The sequence below is a fragment of the Rhinichthys klamathensis genome, unplaced genomic scaffold, assembly GCF_029890125.1.
Source record: "Rhinichthys klamathensis goyatoka isolate OS25496 unplaced genomic scaffold, OSU_Roscu_1.1 h1tg000113l_1, whole genome shotgun sequence".
Lineage (NCBI taxonomy): Eukaryota > Metazoa > Chordata > Actinopteri > Cypriniformes > Leuciscidae > Rhinichthys > Rhinichthys klamathensis.
Window position 1 is genome coordinate 422,500 of NW_026606650.1, and position 22,667 is coordinate 445,166.

Here is a 22,667-nt window from a genome sequence, read left to right on the forward strand (position 1 = left end):
CCCGTCTCTGGAAAACTCTGTCTCCTCCTCACTAATGGCTTTTCAATCTGTTCTCCATCTCTACAGTGCAGCACAAGATCTGATCCTGCTTCAGACTGATAAAGACAGTTTAACTATCAAAAATATGAAATATCATCTTACTAAGACATATTATTGGTAGATATAGAGTGACAAATAATATTTATATGCATTTTATGTACGTACCTGCTATAAAGATCTCATCGATTTACATTACAATCTAACTTTTTGTCCATATAAATATCAGCATCTGCAGCAAATTGCTTTTTTTTTCTGAATAAAACTGTTTTTCCTCCATATTTTCACTATATCAGACTATATGAGCCATAAAAGCCTGATACATCAAATATGACACTCAATAAAAAAAACACATATGCAAACTTTGTTGTTTTTAGATTTTTTATTATTTCGTCCAATGGTTCAATCAATGTTCCATTTAAAAAAAAAGATTTTTCTTATGATTTTCATAGGGTTAAAATGATTGCATATGAATGTAAATATGATATGCAGATAAAATGCATATGATGTGTGTGTGAGAATCATTGCTCAGTGTTTCTCATCCAGTGCTGAACAGTTAAAACACACACAAGAACTGATGCATGATGGGAAACACAAGCTTCAGTCGAGAATCAGACAGAATCAGACTTTAGAAGAGTCATATGGTTTTCGCTTAGAATAAATGAACATACCATCACAGATGGATACTTAAACTCACATGAGCCCAAACACACACACACACACACACACACTCCTTCTCCTCCTCTTCACTGCCAGGGTCCCCAGGCTCCGGCGGCCCCGGGGTCACAGCGGGGGTCATCGGGGGGGAAGTCGACGGGTCGGGCCTGGTTCTGGTACTCCTGTAAGCGTCGGAGCAGGAAGGCCACAAGCTCCGGGCGCTGATGGGAAACCTCCACTCGCTCCTCGGGATCCTTCTCAATGTTAAACAGCATCACCGGCTTCAGCGGCTCCGACGCCTTCAGCGCACGACCAGCAGGAGGCGCGAACCACAGAGGACAACCTGAAGGAAACCACAGAGGACAACCTGAAGAAAACCACCACAGAAGACAACCTGAAGAAAACCACCACAGAAGACAACCTGAAGAAAACCACCACAGAAGACAACCTGAAGGAAACCACCACAGAGGACAACCTGAAGGAAACCCACAAAACGTCTTGGTTACGTTTGTAACCTTTGTTCCCTGAGTAGTATCCCCGTGAATATCGCTATGGGAACACCTTTGGCTGAAACACTGAGCGGCAGAAACACTGAGCGGCAGAAACACTGAGCGGCAGAAACACTGAGCGGCAGAAACACTGAGAGGCAGAAACACTGAGCGGCAGAAACACTGAGCGGCAGAAACACTGAGGGGCAGAAACACTGAGCGGCAGAAACACTGAGCGGCAGAAACACTGAGGGGCAGAAACACTGAGGGGCAGAAACACTGAGGGGCAGAAACACTGAGGGGCAGAAACACTGAGGGGCAGAAACACTGAGCGGCAGAAACACTGAGGGGCAGAAACACTGAGCGGCAGAAACACTGAGCGGCAGAAACACTGAGCGGCAGAAACACTGAGGGGCAGAAAAACTGAGGGGCAGAAACACTGAGCGGCAGAAACACTGAGCGGCAGAAACACTGAGCGGCAGAAACACTGAGCGGCAGAGACACTGAGGGGCAGAAACACTGAGGGGCAGAAACACTGAGGGGCAGAAACACTGAGCGGCAGAAACACTGAGCGGCAGAAACACTGAGGGGCAGAAACACTGAGGGGCAGAAACACTGAGGGGCAGAAACACTGAGCGGCAGAAACACTGAGGGGCAGAAACACTGAGGGGCAGAAACACTGAGCGGCAGAAACACTGAGCGGCAGAAACACTGAGGGGCAGAAACACTGAGGGGCAGAAACACTGAGCGGCAGAAACACTGAGAGGCAGAAACACTGAGCGGCAGAAACACTGAGCGGCAGAGACACTGAGGGGCAGAAACACTGAGCGGCAGAAACACTGAGCGGCAGAAACACTGAGGGGCAGAAACACTGAGGGGCAGAAACACTGAGCGGCAGAAACACTGAGGGGCAGAAACACTGAGCGGCAGAAACACTGAGCGGCAGAAACACTGAGGGGCAGAAACACTGAGCGGCAGAAACACTGAGCGGCAGAAACACTGAGCGGCAGAAACACTGAGAGGCAGAAACACTGAGGGGCAGAAACACTGAGGGGCAGAAACACTGAGGGGCAGAAACACTGAGAGGCAGAAACACTGAGGGGCAGAAACACTGAGCGGCAGAAACACTGAGCGGCAGAAACACTGAGCGGCAGAAACACTGAGCGGCAGAAACACTGAGCGGCAGAAACACTGAGGGGCAGAAACACTGAGCGGCAGAAACACTGAGCGGCAGAGACACTGAGGGGCAGAAACACTGAGCGGCAGAAACACTGAGCGGCAGAAACACTGAGCGGCAGAGACACTGAGGGGCAGAGACACTGAGCGGCAGAAACACTGAGCGGCAGAAACACTGAGCGGCAGAAACACTGAGCGGCAGAAACACTGAGGGGCAGAAACACTGAGCGGCAGAAACACTGAGCGGCAGAAACACTGAGCGGCAGAAACACTGAGCGGCAGAAACACTGAGGGGCAGAAACACTGAGGGGCAGAAACACTGAGCGGCAGAAACACTGAGGGGCAGAAACACTGAGCGGCAGAAACACTGAGCGGCAGAAACACTGAGGGGCAGAAACACTGAGGGGCAGAAACACTGAGCGGCAGAAACACTGAGGGGCAGAAACACTGAGGGGCAGAAACACTGAGGGGCAGAAACACTGAGGGGCAGAAACACTGAGGGACAGAAACACTGAGGGGCAGAAACACTGAGCGGCAGAAACACTGAGCGGCAGAAACACTGAGCGGCAGAAACACTGAGGGGCAGAAACACTGAGCGGCAGAAACACTGAGGGGCAGAAACACTGAGCGGCAGAAACACTGAGGGGCAGAAACACTGAGAGGCAGAAACACTGAGGGGCAGAAACACTGAGCGGCAGAAACACTGAGCGGCAGAAACACTGAGGGGCAGAAACACTGAGGGACAGAAACACTGAGGGGCAGAAACACTGAGGGGCAGAAACACTGAGGGGCAGAAACACTGAGGGGCAGAAACACTGAGCGGCAGAAACACTGAGGGGCAGAAACACTGAGGGGCAGAAACACTGAGGGGCAGAAACACTGAGGGGCAGAAACACTGAGCGGCAGAAACACTGAGCGGCAGAAACACTGAGCGGCAGAAACACTGAGGGGCAGAAACACTGAGGGACAGAAACACTGAGGGGCAGAAACACTGAGGGGCAGAAACACTGAGGGGCAGAAACACTGAGGGGCAGAAACACTGAGGGGCAGAAACACTGAGCGGCAGAAACACTGAGCGGCAGAAACACTGAGCGGCAGAAACACTGAGCGGCAGAAACACTGAGCGGCAGAAACACTGAGGGGCAGAAACACTGAGGGACAGAAACACTGAGGGGCAGAAACACTGAGGGGCAGAAACACTGAGGGGCAGAAACACTGAGGGGCAGAAACACTGAGGGACAGAAACACTGAGGGGCAGAAACACTGAGGGGCAGAAACACTGAGGGACAGAAACACTGAGGGGCAGAAACACTGAGGGGCAGAAACACTGAGGGGCAAAAACACTGAGGGGCAGAAACACTGAGGGGCAGAAACACTGAGGGGCAGAAACACTGAGGGACAGAAACACTGAGGGGCAGAAACACTGAGCGGCAGAAACACTGAGCGGCAGAAACACTGAGCGGCAGAAACACTGAGCGGCAGAAACACTGAGCGGCAGAAACACTGAGGGGCAGAAACACTGAGCGGCAGAAACACTGAGGGGCAGAAACACTGAGGGGCAGAAACACTGAGGGGCAGAAACACTGAGGGACAGAAACACTGAGGGGCAGAAACACTGAGGGGCAGAAACACTGAGCGGCAGAAACACTGAGCGGCAGAAACACTGAGCGGCAGAAACACTGAGGGGCAGAAACACTGAGGGACAGAAACACTGAGGGGCAGAAACACTGAGGGGCAGAAACACTGAGGGGCAGAAACACTGAGGGGCAGAAACACTGAGGGGCAGAAACACTGAGGGGCAGAAACACTGAGCGGCAGAAACACTGAGCGGCAGAAACACTGAGGGGCAGAAACACTGAGGGGCAGAAACACTGAGGGGCAGAAACACTGAGGGGCAGAAACACTGAGGGGCAGAAACACTGAGGGGCAGAAACACTGAGGGGCAGAAACACTGAGGGGCAGAAACACTGAGGGGCAGAAACACTGAGGGACAGAAACACTGAGGGGCAGAAACACTGAGGGGCAGAAACACTGAGCGGCAGAAACACTGAGCGGCAGAAACACTGAGCGGCAGAAACACTGAGGGGCAGAAACACTGAGGGACAGAAACACTGAGGGGCAGAAACACTGAGGGGCAGAAACACTGAGGGGCAGAAACACTGAGGGGCAGAAACACTGAGGGGCAGAAACACTGAGGGGCAGAAACACTGAGGGACAGAAACACTGAGGGGCAGAAACACTGAGGGGCAGAAACACTGAGGGACAGAAACACTGAGGGGCAGAAACACTGAGGGGCAGAAACACTGAGGGGCAGAAACACTGAGCGGCAGAAACACTGAGCGGCAGAAACACTGAGCGGCAGAAACACTGAGGGGCAGAAACACTGAGCGGCAGAAACACTGAGCGGGAGAAACACTGAGCGGCAGAAACACTGAGGGGCAGAAACACTGAGCGGCAGAAACACTGAGAGGCAGAAACACTGAGCGGCAGAAACACTGAGGGGCAGAAACACTGAGAGGCAGAAACACTGAGAGGCAGAAACACTGAGAGGCAGAAACACTGAGAGGCAGAAACACTGAGAGGCAGAAACACTGAGCGGCAGAAACACTGAGGGGCAGAAACACTGAGAGGCAGAAACACTGAGAGGCAGAAACACTGAGGGGCAGAAACACTGAGGGGCAGAAACACTGAGGGGCAGAAACACTGAGAGGCAGAAACACTGAGAGGCAGAAACACTGAGCGGCAGAAACACTGAGGGGCAGAAACACTGAGAGGCAGAAACACTGAGAGGCAGAAACACTGAGGGGCAGAAACACTGAGGGGCAGAAACACTGAGGGGCAGAAACACTGAGAGGCAGAAACACTGAGAGGCAGAAACACTGAGCGGCAGAAACACTGAGAGGCAGAAACACTGAGCGGCAGAAACACTGAGGGGCAGAAACACTGAGAGGCAGAAACACTGAGGGGCAGAAACACTGAGGGGCAGAAACACTGAGGGGCAGAAACACTGAGGGGCAGAAACACTGAGCGGCAGAAACACTGAGGGGCAGAAACACTGAGGGGCAGAAACACTGAGGGGCAAAAACACTGAGGGGCAGAAACACTGAGGGGCAGAAACACTGAGGGGCAGAAACACTGAGGGACAGAAACACTGAGGGGCAGAAACACTGAGCGGCAGAAACACTGAGCGGCAGAAACACTGAGCGGCAGAAACACTGAGCGGCAGAAACACTGAGGGGCAGAAACACTGAGCGGCAGAAACACTGAGGGGCAGAAACACTGAGGGGCAGAAACACTGAGCGGCAGAAACACTGAGCGGGAGAAACACTGAGGGGCAGAAACACTGAGCGGCAGAAACACTGAGGGGCAGAAACACCGAGGGGCAGAAACACCGAGGGGCAGAAACACAGAGAGGCAGAAACACCGAGAGGCAGAAACACTGAGCGGCAGAAACACTGAGCGGCAGAAACACTGAGGGGCAGAAACACTGAGAGGCAGAAACACTGAGAGGCAGAAACACTGAGGGGCAGAAACACTGAGAGGCAGAAACACTGAGCGGCAGAAACACTGAGCGGCAGAAACACTGAGCGGCAAAAACACTGAGGGGCAGAAACACTGAGGGGCAGAAACACTGAGAGGCAGAAACACTGAGCGGCAGAAACACTGAGCGGCAGAAACACTGAGGGGCAGAAACACCGAGGGGCAGAAACACAGAGAGGCAGAAACACCGAGGGGCAGAAACACTGAGGGGCAGAAACACTGAGCGGCAGAAACACTGAGGGGCAGAAACACTGAGCGGCAGAAACACTGAGGGGCAGAAACACTGAGCGGCAGAAACACTGAGGGGCAGAAACACTGAGGGGCAGAAACACTGAGCGGCAGAAACACTGAGGGGCAGAAACACTGAGGGGCAGAAACACTGAGCGGCAGAAACAGTGAGAGGCAGAAACACTGAGGGGCAGAAACACTGAGAGGCAGAAACACTGAGAGGCAGAAACACTGAGAGGCAGAAACACTGAGCGGCAGAAACACTGAGCGGCAGAAACACTGAGCGGCAGAAACACTGAGGGGCAGAAACACTGAGGGGCAGAAACACTGAGGGGCAGAAACACTGAGAGGCAGAAACACTGAGAGGCAGAAACACTGAGAGGCAGAAACACTGAGCGGCAGAAACACTGAGAGGCAGAAACACTGAGCGGCAGAAACACTGAGCGGCAGAAACACTGAGGGGCAGAAACACTGAGAGGCAGAAACACTGAGAGGCAGAAACACTGAGGGGCAGAAACACTGAGAGGCAGAAACACTGAGAGGCAGAAACACTGAGAGCCAGAAACACTGAGAGGCAGAAACACTGAGCGGCAGAAACACTGAGAGGCAGAAACACTGAGAGGCAGAAACACTGAGAGGCAGAAACACTGAGGGGCAGAAACACTGAGCGGCAGAAACACTGAGCGGCAGAAACACTGAGAGGCAGAAACACTGAGCGGCAGAAACACTGAGGGGCAGAAACACTGAGAGGCAGAAACACTGAGCGGCAGAAACACTGAGCGGCAGAAACACTGAGCGGCAGAAACACTGAGCGGCAGAAACACTGAGGGGCAGAAACACTGAGAGGCAGAAACACTGAGCGGCAGAAACACTGAGCGGCAGAAACACTGAGAGGCAGAAACACTGAGCGGCAGAAACACTGAGCGGCAGAAACACTGAGCGGCAGAAACACTGAGCGGCAGAAACACTGAGAGGCAGAAACACTGAGCGGCAGAAACACTGAGGGGCAGAAACACTGAGGGGCAGAAACACTGAGGGGCAGAAACACTGAGAGGCAGAAACACTGAGAGGCTGAAACACTGAGCGGCAGAAACACTGAGCGGCAGAAACACTGAGGGGCAGAAACACTGAGCGGCAGAAACACTGAGAGGCAGAAACACTGAGGGGCAGAAACACTGAGGGGCAGAAACACTGAGAGGCAGAAACACTGAGGGGCAGAAACACTGAGCGGCAGAAACACTGAGCGGCAGAAACACTGAGGGGCAGAAACACTGAGAGGCAGAAACACTGAGCGGCAGAAACACTGAGGGGCAGAAACACTGAGCGGGAGAAACACTGAGCGGCAGAAACACTGAGGGGCAGAAACACTGAGCGGCAGAAACACTGAGGGGCAGAAACACTGAGGGGCAGAAACACTGAGAGGCAGAAACACTGAGGGGCAGAAACACTGAGCGGCAGAAACACTGAGCGGCAGAAACACTGAGGGGCAGAAACACTGAGGGGCAGAAACACTGAGAGGCAGAAACACTGAGAGGCAGAAACACTGAGGGGCAGAAACACTGAGAGGCAGAAACACTGAGCGGCAGAAACACTGAGGGGCAGAAACACTGAGCGGCAGAAACACTGAGCGGCAGAAACACTGAGGGGCAGAAACACTGAGCGGCAGAAACACTGAGCGGCAGAAACACTGAGGGGCAGAAACACTGAGCGGCAGAAACACAGAGGGGCAGAAACACTGAGAGGCAGAAACACTGAGGGGCAGAAACACTGAGAGGCAGAAACACTGAGAGGCAGAAACACTGAGCGGCAGAAACACTGAGAGGCAGAAACACTGAGCGGCAGAAACACTGAGAGGCAGAAACACTGAGCGGCAGAAACACTGAGGGGCAGAAACACTGAGGGGCAGAAACACTGAGAGGCAGAAACACTGAGGGGCAGAAACACTGAGCGGCAGAAACACTGAGGGGCAGAAACACTGAGCGGCAGAAACACTGAGGGGCAGAAACACTGAGAGGCAGAAACACTGAGGGGCAGAAACACTGAGGGGCAGAAACACTGAGCGGCAGAAACACTGAGCGGCAGAAACACTGAGGGGCAGAAACACTGAGCGGCAGAAACACTGAGGGGCAGAAACACTGAGCGGCAGAAACACTGAGAGGCAGAAACACTGAGGGGCAGAAACACTGAGGGGCAGAAACACTGAGCGGCAGAAACACTGAGCGGCAGAAACACTGAGGGGCAGAAACACTGAGAGGCAGAAACACTGAGGGGCAGAAACACTGAGGGGCAGAAACACTGAGCGGCAGAAACACTGAGCGGCAGAAACACTGAGCGGCAGAAACACTGAGCGGCAGAAACACTGAGCGGCAGAAACACTGAGCGGCAGAAACACTGAGCGGCAGAAACACTGAGCGGCAGAAACACTGAGAGGCAGAAACACTGAGGGGCAGAAACACTGAGGGGCAGAAACACTGAGAGGCAGAAACACTGAGAGGCAGAAACACTGAGCGGCAGAAACACTGAGAGGCAGAAACACTGAGCGGCAGAAACACTGAGGGGCAGAAACACTGAGGGGCAGAAACACTGAGCGGCAGAAACACTGAGCGGCAGAAACACTGAGCGGCAGAAACACTGAGCGGCAGAAACACTGAGAGGCAGAAACACTGAGCGGCAGAAACACTGAGGGGCAGAAACACTGAGAGGCAGAAACACTGAGCGGCAGAGACACTGAGGGGCAGAAACACTGAGGGGCAGAAACACTGAGCGGCAGAAACACTGAGGGGCAGAAACACTGAGGGGCAGAAACACTGAGCGGCAGAAACACTGAGGGGCAGAAACACTGAGGGGCAGAAACACTGAGGGGCAGAAACACTGAGGGGCAGAAACACTGAGCGGCAGAAACACTGAGGGGCAGAAACACTGAGGGGCAGAAACACTGAGGGGCAGAAACACTGAGGGGCAGAAACACTGAGGGGCAGAAACACTGAGGGGCAGAAACACTGAGGGGCAGAAACACTGAGGGGCAGAAACACTGAGCGGCAGAAACACTGAGGGGCAGAAACACTGAGGGGCAGAAACACTGAGCGGCAGAAACACTGAGGGGCAGAAACACTGAGGGGCAGAAACACTGAGCGGCAGAAACACTGAGCGGCAGAAACACTGAGGGGCAGAAACACTGAGCGGCAGAAACACTGAGGGGCAGAAACACTGAGGGGCAGAAACACTGAGGGGCAGAAACACTGAGAGGCAGAAACACTGAGAGGCAGAAACACTGAGAGGCAGAAACACTGAGCGGCAGAAACACTGAGGGGCAGAAACACTGAGCGGCAGAAACACTGAGGGGCAGAAACACTGAGGGGCAGAAACACTGAGGGGCAGAAACACTGAGCGGCAGAAACACTGAGCGGCAGAAACACTGAGGGGCAGAAACACTGAGCGGCAGAAACACTGAGCGGCAGAAACACTGAGGGGCAGAAACACTGAGCGGCAGAAACACTGAGGGGCAGAAACACTGAGGGGCAGAAACACTGAGGGGCAGAAACACTGAGGGGCAGAAACACTGAGCGGCAGAAACACTGAGGGGCAGAAACACTGAGGGGCAGAAACACTGAGGGGCAGAAACACTGAGGGGCAGAAACACTGAGCGGCAGAAACACTGAGCGGCAGAAACACTGAGAGGCAGAAACACTGAGGGGCAGAAACACTGAGCGGCAGAAACACTGAGGGGCAGAAACACTAAAATAATCTTGAATCAGAATAACTTCCTCTTGCAGCATCTCTTCTCTTCTCTGATGACGAGGGCGGGGCAAACCAATAGCAAACCACAACCAGCCTATCAATTCCCCACAGACACAATCACGCCCAAATTTGTTCTTCTTCCAGAAGATTTAACAGCACAACTTCCCTTTCATGATGACTTTACCTGGATAACCCGTCAGAAGCTTCCAGTTCTTGTAGCGAATGGCGGCGTGAACCGAGACATTAAACTCTGAACGCGACCCAAGTGCGACGGGTCGAGATGCTGACGAGTGTAAAGAGTCCTGCAGGAACTCCCCCGACACATCATCACCTGGACCTGAAAGAGACACGCAGCTAATGTGTGATCGGGAGTGAAACCTGGTTCTGGTCTAAGTGTAAACCGGTCTCTCACTCACATGGCGAGTTGTCCACGAACAGCGGGTCGATGTTGTGCAGAAGCTCAACCCGAGGAGATGCTTGACCGCGACTGAAACACACACACACACACACACACACACGCTTCCATTAAACCTGACATTTAGATCTCTTAACGAATCAAAACTGACCGACATTTTAATCTCTTAACGAAACAAAACTGACCGAAATTTAAATCTCTTAAAGGGATACTCCACCCAAAAATTTTAATTCTGTCATCATTTACTCACCCTCAAGTTGTTGCAAACCTGTGTGAGTTTCTTTCTTCTGCTGAACACAAAGGAAGATATTTTGAAGAACGATTGGAACTTCGGCACCATTGACTTCCATAGTATTTTTTTTTTCTACTATGGAAGTCAATGGTGCCCCACAACTGTTTGGTTCCAATCGTTCTTCAAAATATCTTCCTTTGTGTTCAGCAGAAGAAAGAAACTCACACAGGTTTGCAACAACTTGAGGGTGAGTAAATGATGACAGAATTTAAATTTTTGGGTGGAGTATCCCTTTAAGGAAACAAAACTGACCGACATTTAAATCTCTTAATGAAACAAAAGCGACAGACATTGAAATCTCAATCACACACATCTCGATTAAACCCAGAGCTCAACTGATCATCACGACTTTACTTAAATCAAATGTCTAAACATTCTTACATCAAGAGGCATTAACTGGAGAAGCAGAATGACTCAAGAAATAAAGAGTTGTTTTATGAAAAATCTATCAAAATGAAGTGAGATTATGCTTAAAACAATGAAATCAGAATAAATAATCTGGTATTTCCTTTAAATTATGGTTATTTGCAATGCTTTGTCACTGGCAGGTGTTTATACAAACCCTTTATTTTGACTCATTTGTTCCCTGGTGTGGGAAACATCATTTGATCCTCTACTGATCAGACATATTTCAATACTGTTCAAATTATCAACAGCCATCAAAACAGCACCAGCGTGTGGAAATACTGATGAAGATGTTCACAGTCACCTGATCGTGTCCCACACATTGAAGCCGTCCAGAGGTTTGGTGCCGTTGGTCGACGCCCCAGCCAGACCCACGATCGTAGGCAGCCAATCAGAGACGTGGATGAGCCCTCGACTGACACTTCCTGGCTGCTCTATCATTGGCCCGGTCACGAAGCCCACGCCCCTGACTCCGCCCTCCCAGAGCGTCCACTTCCTGCCACGCAGAGGCCAGTTATTCCCCCCCGTCAGGGTCTGGCCACCATTATCTGCCCAACACAGAGGAAACAGCGCCACCTTATGGACTGATCACGACACTCACTTACTCATGACACTTGCTTACACTGCAAAAAATGCTTTTCTTACTCAGTATTTTTGTCTTGTTTTCAGTCCAAATATCAAAAAATTCTTAAATAAAGATGCATTTACTAGATGAGTAAAATGCACTATCTTGTTTCCTGATGAAAAAAAAAATTAAGTGAGTTTTTGCTTAAAACAAGCTAAATTATCTGCCAATGGGGTGAGAAAACAAATCTTAATTGAAATGGAAAACAAGATTATTTTTCTGACCCCACTGGACTGGAAACCAGACAAAAAATACTAACTAAGAAAAGCATTTTTTTGCTGTGTAGGGACATGTAATATCCAGCAATATTATTGATCTCCTGCATTGACAGCATTATATGAGAACTGAACTGAGCTGGATGATGACATCACGGTTTTCTCCAGAGCCGCTATATATATAAATGAACTAAATTAATAACTTTACAGCAGAAATGAAGCATCACTGAACTGACTTAAGCTGGACTGTGACGCTATTCTCTTCTGGAAACACACTCTGCTGCATTATTGTCCTGTTATCTCTGTAAAGTTGCTGTGAAACACTGTGTGTTGTAAAGCGCTGTATAAATAAAGCTGACTGGACTTGACAGAGGTTTTTATACAAACCATTAATTTTGCCATATTTGTTCCTCGATGTGCAATACATCAGTTGGTCCTCTATTGATCCGACATATTTCAGCTCTACTGTATTGCCCTGCTAGCAGAACACACTGAGTCTACAGTAATGCAGATGTTTCATCAATCCCATTTATGTGACTGGCACAATTTTTGACATGTTTTGTGCTTTTGCGTTATAGATCCACACATTCACACACACTGGTGGCGGAGGAAAGATGTGTAGTGTTGAACAGGAGTCTGCCACTGTAGATATGCTCAAGCAATGCGATCGGACCGCGGGAAATCCAGCAGTAATTTCAATATTTCCAGTGGTGCATTGCAAAAGAAAACATTCAATGCGGTGTTGATGAGAACCTGTGATATAATTATGAGGAGCGAATGGACTTAATGTGAAGTTATGAGTTTTTAAAAAATATATATAGAGATATTTCCACCCATAAGTTTCCTTTGGTTGTTTTTCTCAGTATCTAGCATTTGAGTTTTAAAAGTATCATATTTCATATTGATATCTGTATTTTGTATTTTGTTGTCCGTTGTGTAATGATTGATTGAAAGAATAAATTAATTTGACCACAAGTTGTGGTGTTTGATGGGAATGTTTGCTTATGTTGCATGATTCTAAAGTTTTAGAGCATTTTGCTAACAAAATGAGTAATTTTGGCCATTGAGCTTCAGTCTTAGCCTGTGTTTACGGTCTTGAAGATGTGATGTCAGAGTGGACAAATGTGTTTAAGCAATCGCGATTTAAATCTGGTACTTGTCCGGATCACTCAGTTGTTCTTGAGTCACTGATGCATGTGCTCGTCAGCACTATAAACACAATATTATAGAGCTATTATAGAAGTATGACTCCCTGTAACGCTGCTGTATACAGTTAGACTGATATTTGGGGCTGTTGAATGCTTGAATCTGATTGGTTGAAGAACGTTCTAAGGTGTGCAATTATTTTCAGGGAAACGCGCGGCTAAAGTAGTTCCGGCAGGTCTTGACCGCATTACAGTTCCATATCACTGCGCGTAGTGACTGTAATAACGGAAAATAGGATACAATTCATAACAAGAAAAATCATGCGCTTGATCTGCCATTTTCGATGTCTAACTTCACAGTCAATGAAAACGTGCAGTTTAATTTTAATAAATAAAGTATATAGTCCTATCTATAATCAATAGAAAATTAAACTAAGTATATAAATAAATTGATAGTCCTGCTGCACGGGTTTTGTTATTATTGCTGATAATATAACAAATAAATAAATAATGATAGGCCTACTTGTTAAAATGGCTTTGTGTTTAATATATTAGGCAAGCCTACTGTTAATAATGGAAAAAAATGAATTAATTAAAACAAATGAATTAATAAATAAATGAAATATTATTGACGCACATGCTTTTCTGTCTCATTATTGCAATCTCTCTCTCTCTTTAATAACTGCATTAATAACTCCATTAGTCTGCGGTCAGTGGCTCAAACCAACGTTACTCGCTCTGAAATGACGTTTTGGAATTAGCAACGGAGGCTTGGGATTAAATGCGTAAGAAATTAGTCCTACACACAATAGCGTTTTAATGACAAAACCTGACAAACGTCTTAAAATACTTTATCTGAACAATGTTTCGAGGTGTGGTAACCGCAGTATAAGCGCTTCGCATCGTGACCGCATTACCACCTCCGGTGTGCATTATTAAGGCCGGTTCACACCGGGACGAATTTCGCCCGCGATATTCGCCGACGTTTAACGCCTCGTGACTAAACAAAGGAAAACCGACACGAAAACGCCACGCGTAAAAGCGTCATTTTTTAAAAACGCCTCGGGTTCGTTTTTTTAGTTTGACGCATCGCGTCAAAAACTATCCGACCAATGAGATTGGCGCTTTTGCTCACGTGTCTGGAGCTTCTGAAGTTACAGTAAAACACAACTTGGGGGCGCTCAAACACAAAACGGTCTTGCCGAGCACACATACACAACGGCGAAGAAGATATACGCCAAGAGGAAGATGCAAGGCCAGATGAATGTAGAGCTGCAGCTGGTCTCGTTGGTGTCGGAACATGAAGAACTATATGACAAACGCGACAGCGACTACAAAAATCTTTATAAAAGAGAATGTTATGGAGTGGTATTGCAGAGCAAATGGGCGCCATCTAATGTCAGGGAATGAATTGGCATGTCCACTCGGCTCATCGTCAGCGAAAATCGCTTGGGTGTGAACACAAAAAACGCGTTGAAAAACGCTGACGAATAACGCGCGCCGATATTCGTCCCGGTGTGTACGAGCTTTTATTCTAATATTTCAACGTCGTCAGTTATTCCTTCCACTTGTATGTACCTGTGGAGAAGATGAGCCGGTGGAGAAGATGAGCCGGTGGAGTATGTACCTGTGGAGAAGATGAGCCGGTGGAGAAGATGAGCCGGTGGAGTATGTACCTGTGGAGAAGATGATCCGGTGGAGTATGTACCTGTGGAGAAGATGAGAACGGTGTTGTTCCACAGCCCAGTGTCCTGAAGAGCTCGGCTGATGTTCCCGACGGCTTCATCCATCGCCGACACCATGCCTGCGTACTTGCGCCGGTGCGCGTCCTTGATGAAGCTGTAGGGGGCGACGTAGCGCTCGGGCACCTGGAGGGGCGCGTGAACCGCCTGCAGCGCCACATAGAGGAACAACGGCTGCCACACAGGAGGAAACCTTATTATTCACAGAAACCAGAGATGCATGTGTTTCCCTGCCTCTGCTCAGCCCGATGCATTTCACATCTCTGACAGCAGTTTTAAAATAAAAAAATCAGACCTCCACAAATCATATTAGTACCGTATGGGCGAGGAAGGGCAAGAGCAACAATAAAATAAACATTTTTTATCTCTTGGTACGAACATGTTCTATCATATTAGAAGTGGGCGATATGGCAAAAATATCATATCACGATTTTTTTCACGATTCTTTTTTGCATGGTGGTTTTACTATTTTGCAAGTGAGCATTACAGCCAAACTAATGTCCCTATTTTAAAAACAAAACCTTACAAGGTCACAAAATATAAAATAAAATAGAGATAGGCAGACATTAAGGCCAAAGTGGCCTAAAAAATATTTTAAAGAATAAGAACAAAGATACACATGACATATACACAACATAATATCCGAATAAAATAAACAGTACTGTATGTAAAAATTAATACAGGTTCGGAACAACATTAGAGTGGGTAAACTAGACATTAGAGTGGGTAAACTAGACATTAGAGTGGGTAAATTAGACATTAGAGTGGGTAAACTAGACATTAGAGTGGGTAAACTAGACATTAGAGTGGGTAAATTAGAGTGGGTAAACTAGACATTAGAGTGGGTAAACTAGACATTAGAGTGGGTAAACTAGACATTAGAGTGGGTAAACTAGACATTAGAGTGGGTAAATTAGACATTAGAGTGGGTAAATTAGAGTGGGTAAACTAGACATTAGAGTGGGTAAACTAGACATTAGAGTGGGTAAATTAGACATTAGAGTGGGTAAACTAGACATTAGAGTGGGTAAACTAGACATTAGAGTGGGTAAACTAGACATTAGAGTGGGTAAACTAGACATTAGAGTGGGTAAATTAGACATTAGAGTGGGTAAATTAGAGTGGGTAAACTAGACATTAGAGTGGGTAAACTAGACATTAGAGTGGGTAAACTAGACATTAGAGTGGGTAAACTAGACATTAGAGTGGGTAAACTAGACATTAGAGTGGGTAAACTAGACATTAGAGTGGGTAAACTAGACATTAGAGTGGGTAAATTAGACATTAGAGTGGGTAAACTAGACATTAGAGTGGGTAAACTAGACATTAGAGTGGGTAAATTAGAGTGGGTAAACTAGACATTAGAGTGGGTAAACTAGACATTAGAGTGGGTAAACTAGACATTAGAGTGGGTAAACTAGACATTAGAGTGGGTAAACTAGACATTAGAGTGGGTAAATTAGACATTAGAGTGGGTAAATTAGAGTGGGTAAACTAGACATTAGAGTGGGTAAACTAGACATTAGAGTGGGTAAATTAGACATTAGAGTGGGTAAACTAGACATTAGAGTGGGTAAACTAGACATTAGAGTGGGTAAATTAGACATTAGAGTGGGTAAATTAGAGTGGGTAAACTAGACATTAGAGTGGGTAAACTAGACATTAGAGTGGGTAAACTAGACATTAGAGTGGGTAAACTAGACATTAGAGTGGGTAAACTAGACATTAGAGTGGGTAAATTAGACATTAGAGTGGGTAAATTAGACATTAGAGTGGGTAAACTAGACATTAGAGTGGGTAAACTAGACATTAGAGTGGGTAAACTAGACATTAGAGTGGGTAAACTAGACATTAGAGTGGGTAAACTAGACATTAGAGTGGGTAAATTAGACATTAGAGTGGGTAAACTAGACATTAGAGTGGGTAAACTAGACATTAGAGTGGGTAAATTAGACATTAGAGTGGGTAAATTAGAGTGGGTAAACTAGACATTAGAGTGGGTAAATTAGACATTAGAGTGGGTAAACTAGACATTAGAGTGGGTAAACTAGACATTAGAGTGGGTAAATTAGACATTAGAGTGGGTAAATTAGACATTAGAGTGGGTAAACTAGACATTAGAGTGGGTAAATTAGACATTAGAGTGGGTAAACTAGACATTAGAGTGGGTAAACTAGACATTAGAGTGGGTAAATTAGACATTAGAGTGGGTAAACTAGACATTAGAGTGGGTAAACTAGACATTAGAGTGGGTAAACTAGACATTAGAGTGGGTAAATTAGAGTGGGTAAACTAGACATTAGAGTGGGTAAATTAGAGTGGGTAAACTAGACATTAGAGTGGGTAAACTAGACATTAGAGTGGGTAAATTAGACATTAGAGTGGGTAAACTAGACATTAGAGTGGGTAAACTAGACATTAGAGTGGGTAAACTAGACATTAGAGTGGGTAAACTAGACATTAGAATGGGTAAATTAGACATTAGAGTTAGAGTGGGTAAACTAGACATTAGAGTGGGTAAACTAGACATTAGAGTGGGTAAACTAGACATTAGAGTGGGTAAATTGAACATTAGAATGGGTAAATTAGACATTAGAGTTAGAGTGGGTAAACTAGACATTAGAGTGGGTAAACTAGACATTAGAGTGGGTAAATTAGACATTAGAGTGGGTAAATTAGACATTAGAGTGGGTAAACTAGACATTAGAGTGGGTAAATTAGACATTAGAGTGGGTAAATTAGACATTAGAGTGGGTAAACTAGACATTAGAGTGGGTAAACTAGACATTAGAGTGGGTAAACTAGACATTAGAGTGGGTAAATTAGACATTAGAGTGGGTAAACTAGACATTAGAGTGGGTAAATTAGACATTAGAGTGGGTAAACTAGACATTAGAGTGGGTAAATTAGACATTAGAGTGGGTAAACTAGACATTAGAGTGGGTAAATTAGACATTAGAGTAGGTAAATTAGACATTAGAGTGGGTAAACTAGACATTAGAGTGGGTAAACTAGACATTAGAGTGGGTAAACTAGACATTAGAGTGGGTAAACTAGACATTAGAGTGGGTAAATTAGACATTAGAGTGGGTAAACTAGACATTAGAGTGGGTAAACTAGACATTAGAGTGGGTAAACTAGACATTAGAGTGGGTAAACTAGACATTAGAGTGGGTAAACTAGACATCGAGTACCTTCTCCGACCCGTGGCGTGTGATGATGTCCTCGGCTCTCTGAGAGAAGAGTTCTGTGGAGTATTGGCCCGTATAATCGACGGCCGGGTCCTCCCCGTCCCGCAGGTCCAGAGCGCAGCGCGTCACGTTCAGAGGAGCGATCAGACTACATCTGTGATGAGTGAAATAATCCTCTGAACCCGTGAGGTATCCTGCACACACACACACACACACACACACATGAGCAACAGAAGCATCTGTGCCTGCTACACTTCACGTTTACATGCAACCTAATCATCCGCTAGTGATGGTATTGACGGATCAATCTCACTGAAAGGCTTCATGTAAACGCCTTAATCGACCCGACTGAGCTCGATCCCAATGACATTTCCATCCGATTGAAAGGGGCGTTTATTCCTTTTCTAATCCGATCGAGAGAACATGTGAACACTTGATCTCATTGAAAACCGAAATAGCGTGATGATGTAGAAAGAGCTACTTGCTATTAGCTACACACTATTCTACGTCATTACGCTATTTCTACGTCATTACGCTATTTCTACATCATTGCGCTATTTCTACTTCATTACGCTATTTCTACATCATTACGCTATTTCTACTTCATTACGCTATTTCTACGTCATTACGCTATTTCTACGTCATTACGCTATTTCTACATCATTGCGCTATTTCTACTTCATTACGCTATTTCTACATCATTACGCTATTTCTACGTCATTACGCTATTTCTACGTCATTACGCTATTTCTACGTCATTACGCTATTTCTACATCATTACGCTATTTCTACTTCATTACGCTATTTCTACATCATTACGCTATTTCTACTTCATTACGCTATTTCTACGTCATTACGCTATTTCTACGTCATTACGCTATTTCTACATCATTGCGCTATTTCTACTTCATTACGCTATTTCTACATCATTACGCTATTTCTACGTCATTACGCTATTTCTACGTCATTACGCTATTTCTACGTCATTACGCTATTTCTACATCATTACGCTATTTCTACATCATTACGCTATTTCTACATTACGCTATTTCTACATCATTAAGCTATTTCTACATCATTACGCTATTTCTACGTCATTACGCTATTTCTACATCATTACGCTATTTCTACATTACGCTATTTCTACATCATTACGCTATTTCTACGTCATTACGCTATTTCTACTTCATTACGCTATTTCTACGTCATTACGCTATTTCTACTTCATTACGCTATTTCTACGTCACGCTATTTCTACATTACGCTATTTCTACATCATTACGCTATTTCTACGTCATTACGCTATTTCTATGTCATTACGCTATTTCTACGTCATTACGCTATTTCTACGTCATTACGCTATTTCTACGTCATTACGCTATTTCTACTTCATTACGCTATTTCTACATCATTACGCTATTTCTACGTCATTACGCTATTTCTACGTCATTACGCTATTTCTACTTCATTACGCTATTTCTACGTCACGCTATTTCTACATTACGCTATTTCTACATCATTACGCTATTTCTACGTCATTACGCTATTTCTATGTCATTACGCTATTTCTACGTCATTACGCTATTTCTACTTCATTACGTTATTACGCTATTTTTACATGAAGGATTTTCAGTGCGATTGATCCGCCAATCCCATCACTAGCGGATGATTAGGTTGCATGTAAACGCAGCCACTCAGGGACTGGGATCCTACCGAAGAAGGTCTGGAAGCCTCGCCGGGTGGGCAGACAGTCCTTCCGGAACATTCCCAGATGCCACTTTCCCACCATGTGTGTGGCGTAGCCGGCGTCCCGCAGGAGCTCGGGAAGAAGCTTCTCGTCCAGAGGAACACAGTACGGCTGACAGGGCCAGATGATCTCGTGCTGCAGACCCGTGCGAATCTGAACACACACACACACACACACACACACACACACACACACACACAGTATATACCACGGTATTCCCGCCCACTTCCAACAAAACCATGGTACAAAACACACGGTGGTTCTACGGTAAAATTAAACACACTGTAAAAAGTGTTCAGTTCACTTAAATTTTTTAGTAAACCCATTTATAATACAAAATATAAAAATTATATATAATATAAAAAATCACTCTCCAGGATATTCTCATTAACGGTTCCTTGCTGGTGGAATGATCTCCGGATCATCCGGAACGCAGAGTCCCCGACAGCATTCAAAAGAAAACTCTTCTCTTCCCTGAGCACTTGGCCTCTTAAAAATTTATTTTAAAAAATAATTTTAAAAAAAAGTATTCCCTTTTCCTATAACCCTGCGACTCTGAGCCTGAACTTGTGTTTGAGCTCTTCTAGTGCTGCTTTAGCCTCTTCATGACGACTCGCTTTAGTCTTCATTTGTAAGTCGCTTTGGACAAATGACTAAATGTAAAAATATTAAGTAAATAAACTTTATGGTTAATTGAAAATAAATTAAGTTACGTGAATTTGACAATTCCACATTACTTTTTTTTCGATATTGTTTACTTTATTTATTAAGTTTATTTACTTAATTTTAAGGCAACGGGTTTCCTCAATTTTTTAAGTTAATTCAACTGTTCACTTTTTACAGTGCAGTTTTGGATATGTAAATAAATAGATTGAATTGATATTAATAATGGAATATGCGTATGACCAATGAATATGGTATTAAAGGGTTAGTTCACCCAAAAATGAAAATTAGCCCATGGTTTACTCACACTCAAGTCATCCTACAGTAGGTGTGTGTGAGACAGCCTTCTTTCAGACGAACACAATCTGAGTTACAGTCAAACCAAAAATTATTCAGACAACAGATATAATTTTTTTTAAATGTTACTAGTGTGTGCAGGACACTAGAGTGTCTATTATAAACATATTTATAACTTTATAAACTATAATCAGTGGCTTCCGGTAACGGCCGTACGTGAGTCAAGTTCCTGCGGAATAGTGACCTCTGACCCCACGCATGACCTCTGACCCGACACATGACCTCTGACACCTACACATGACCTCTGACCCGACACATGACCTCCTACACCTACACATGACCTCTGACCCCCCTGCACATGACCTCTGACCCCGCCGCATGACCTCTGACCCCGACGCATCCCCTAAGACCTGACACATGACCTCTGACACCTACACATGACCTCTGACCCGACACACAACCTCTGACCTGACACATGACCTCTGACCCCGACGCATGCCCTAAGACCTGACACATGACCTCTGACACCTACACATGACCTCTGACCCGACACACAACCTCTGACCTGACACATGACCTCTGACACCTACACCTACACATGACCTCTGACCCGACACACAACCTCTGACCCGACACATGACCTATGACACCTACACATGACCTCTGACCCCACACATGACCTCTGACACCTACACATGACCTCTGACTCGACGCATGACATATTGACGAACACGGAAGCGCAGATGATTGAGCAAAACAAAACACAGGTCACGAATTAGAAGTTTAAAACTTGGATTTTTAAAGAGAGATGTGGGAGGAGCTTGAGTTTGATGTTTGAACCACGAGAGGCGTCGACTCTCACTTGAGCTCATTCTACTCCTACGTCATACGTCATCTGTAGGGTCAGAGGTCGTGCGTGGGGTCAGAGGTCACTCTTCCACCGGAACTCAACTCGCGTACGGCCAGTGATTATAGTTTATAAAGTTATAAATATGGATATTTTTCTCCACTTCATAAGCCATTTATTAACCCCTGGAGGCGTATGGATTACTTTTATGATGGATTGATTTTTTGGGGGGCTTTAAAATCTCAGGCACCATTCACTCACTGCCATTATAAAGCTGGGAAGAGCAGGTTATTTTTTAATACAACTCTGACTCTGTTTGACTGAAAGAAGGAAGTCATTTACACCTAGGATGACTTGAGAGTGAATAAATCATGGGAAAATATTCATTTTTGGGAGAACTATTCCTTTAAACAGGTCCATGTTAAACATGTATTATGCTATACAGAAAAATGAAATACATAAAAACTACAGTTGTATACACTTGACTCCATTTGAACTCTACTTCCTTAAATTCAAATTCAGGAAATGAATTGTTTGTCAGTTGAGTTCTGAACTTTGATACCAACACCACAACACTTTCTCAGAGCATATGATGGCATAATTGATTAGTTATGAATGAATGATTGATTAGTGACCTGGTATCGGCCGGTCATCAGCTGGTTTCGGGATGGAGTGCAAAGCGGCTGAACATAGTAATTCTCCAGCCGAACCCCCTGACCCGACAGCCGGTCCAGATGAGGAGTTCTGATCTCAGACCCGTGATATCCCACATCATTCCAGCCGAAATCATCCGCCAAAATAAACACGATATTCGGAGGTTTGGCCGCGACTCGACTGACAGAAACCAGCAGAAAACACAGCGCGAGTTTCATTCTCAGCTTCAGTTTCAGCCGAACACACACACACTCCGATTCCTCTCGACACGCTGAAGGAAAACCACACATGTTTGATTAATATAGAGCAATAATACACTACTTTAACTAATACAGCTTCAGCGGGAAGCCACAAAAACAGAGAAGTCTCCGCTCATGAATATTCATTCAGTTCCTGATGACGTCGCGTTCGTCCTCGGAACCTGCCAATGGTGACGGAGTGCTTATGAATATTAAATAGACATATGACGTCTGCACTTAATATTCATTAAACAAGCGTTTCTTTTCATATTCGTCGACATATTAATAGTCATACTAAAAACAATTAATACAAATTAATTACATTAA

General features: G+C 45.9%; 1 protein-coding gene across 1 annotated transcript; it reads right to left on the reverse strand.

Moving 5' to 3' along the window:
- Positions 1–405: 405 nt before the first annotated feature.
- Positions 406–22,438, reverse strand: arsb (arylsulfatase B). Its single transcript, XM_056254652.1, has 8 exons — positions 22,083–22,438; positions 19,607–19,793; positions 17,897–18,087; positions 14,669–14,876; positions 11,280–11,523; positions 10,280–10,350; positions 10,048–10,200; positions 406–1,036 (listed from the first exon to the last, which is right to left on the reverse strand). Exons 1-8 carry the CDS (start codon positions 22,389–22,391, stop codon positions 783–785), a joined length of 1,617 nt encoding a protein of 538 aa, XP_056110627.1. The 5' UTR covers positions 22,392–22,438; the 3' UTR covers positions 406–782.
- Between the last annotated feature and the right edge of the window lie 229 nt (positions 22,439–22,667).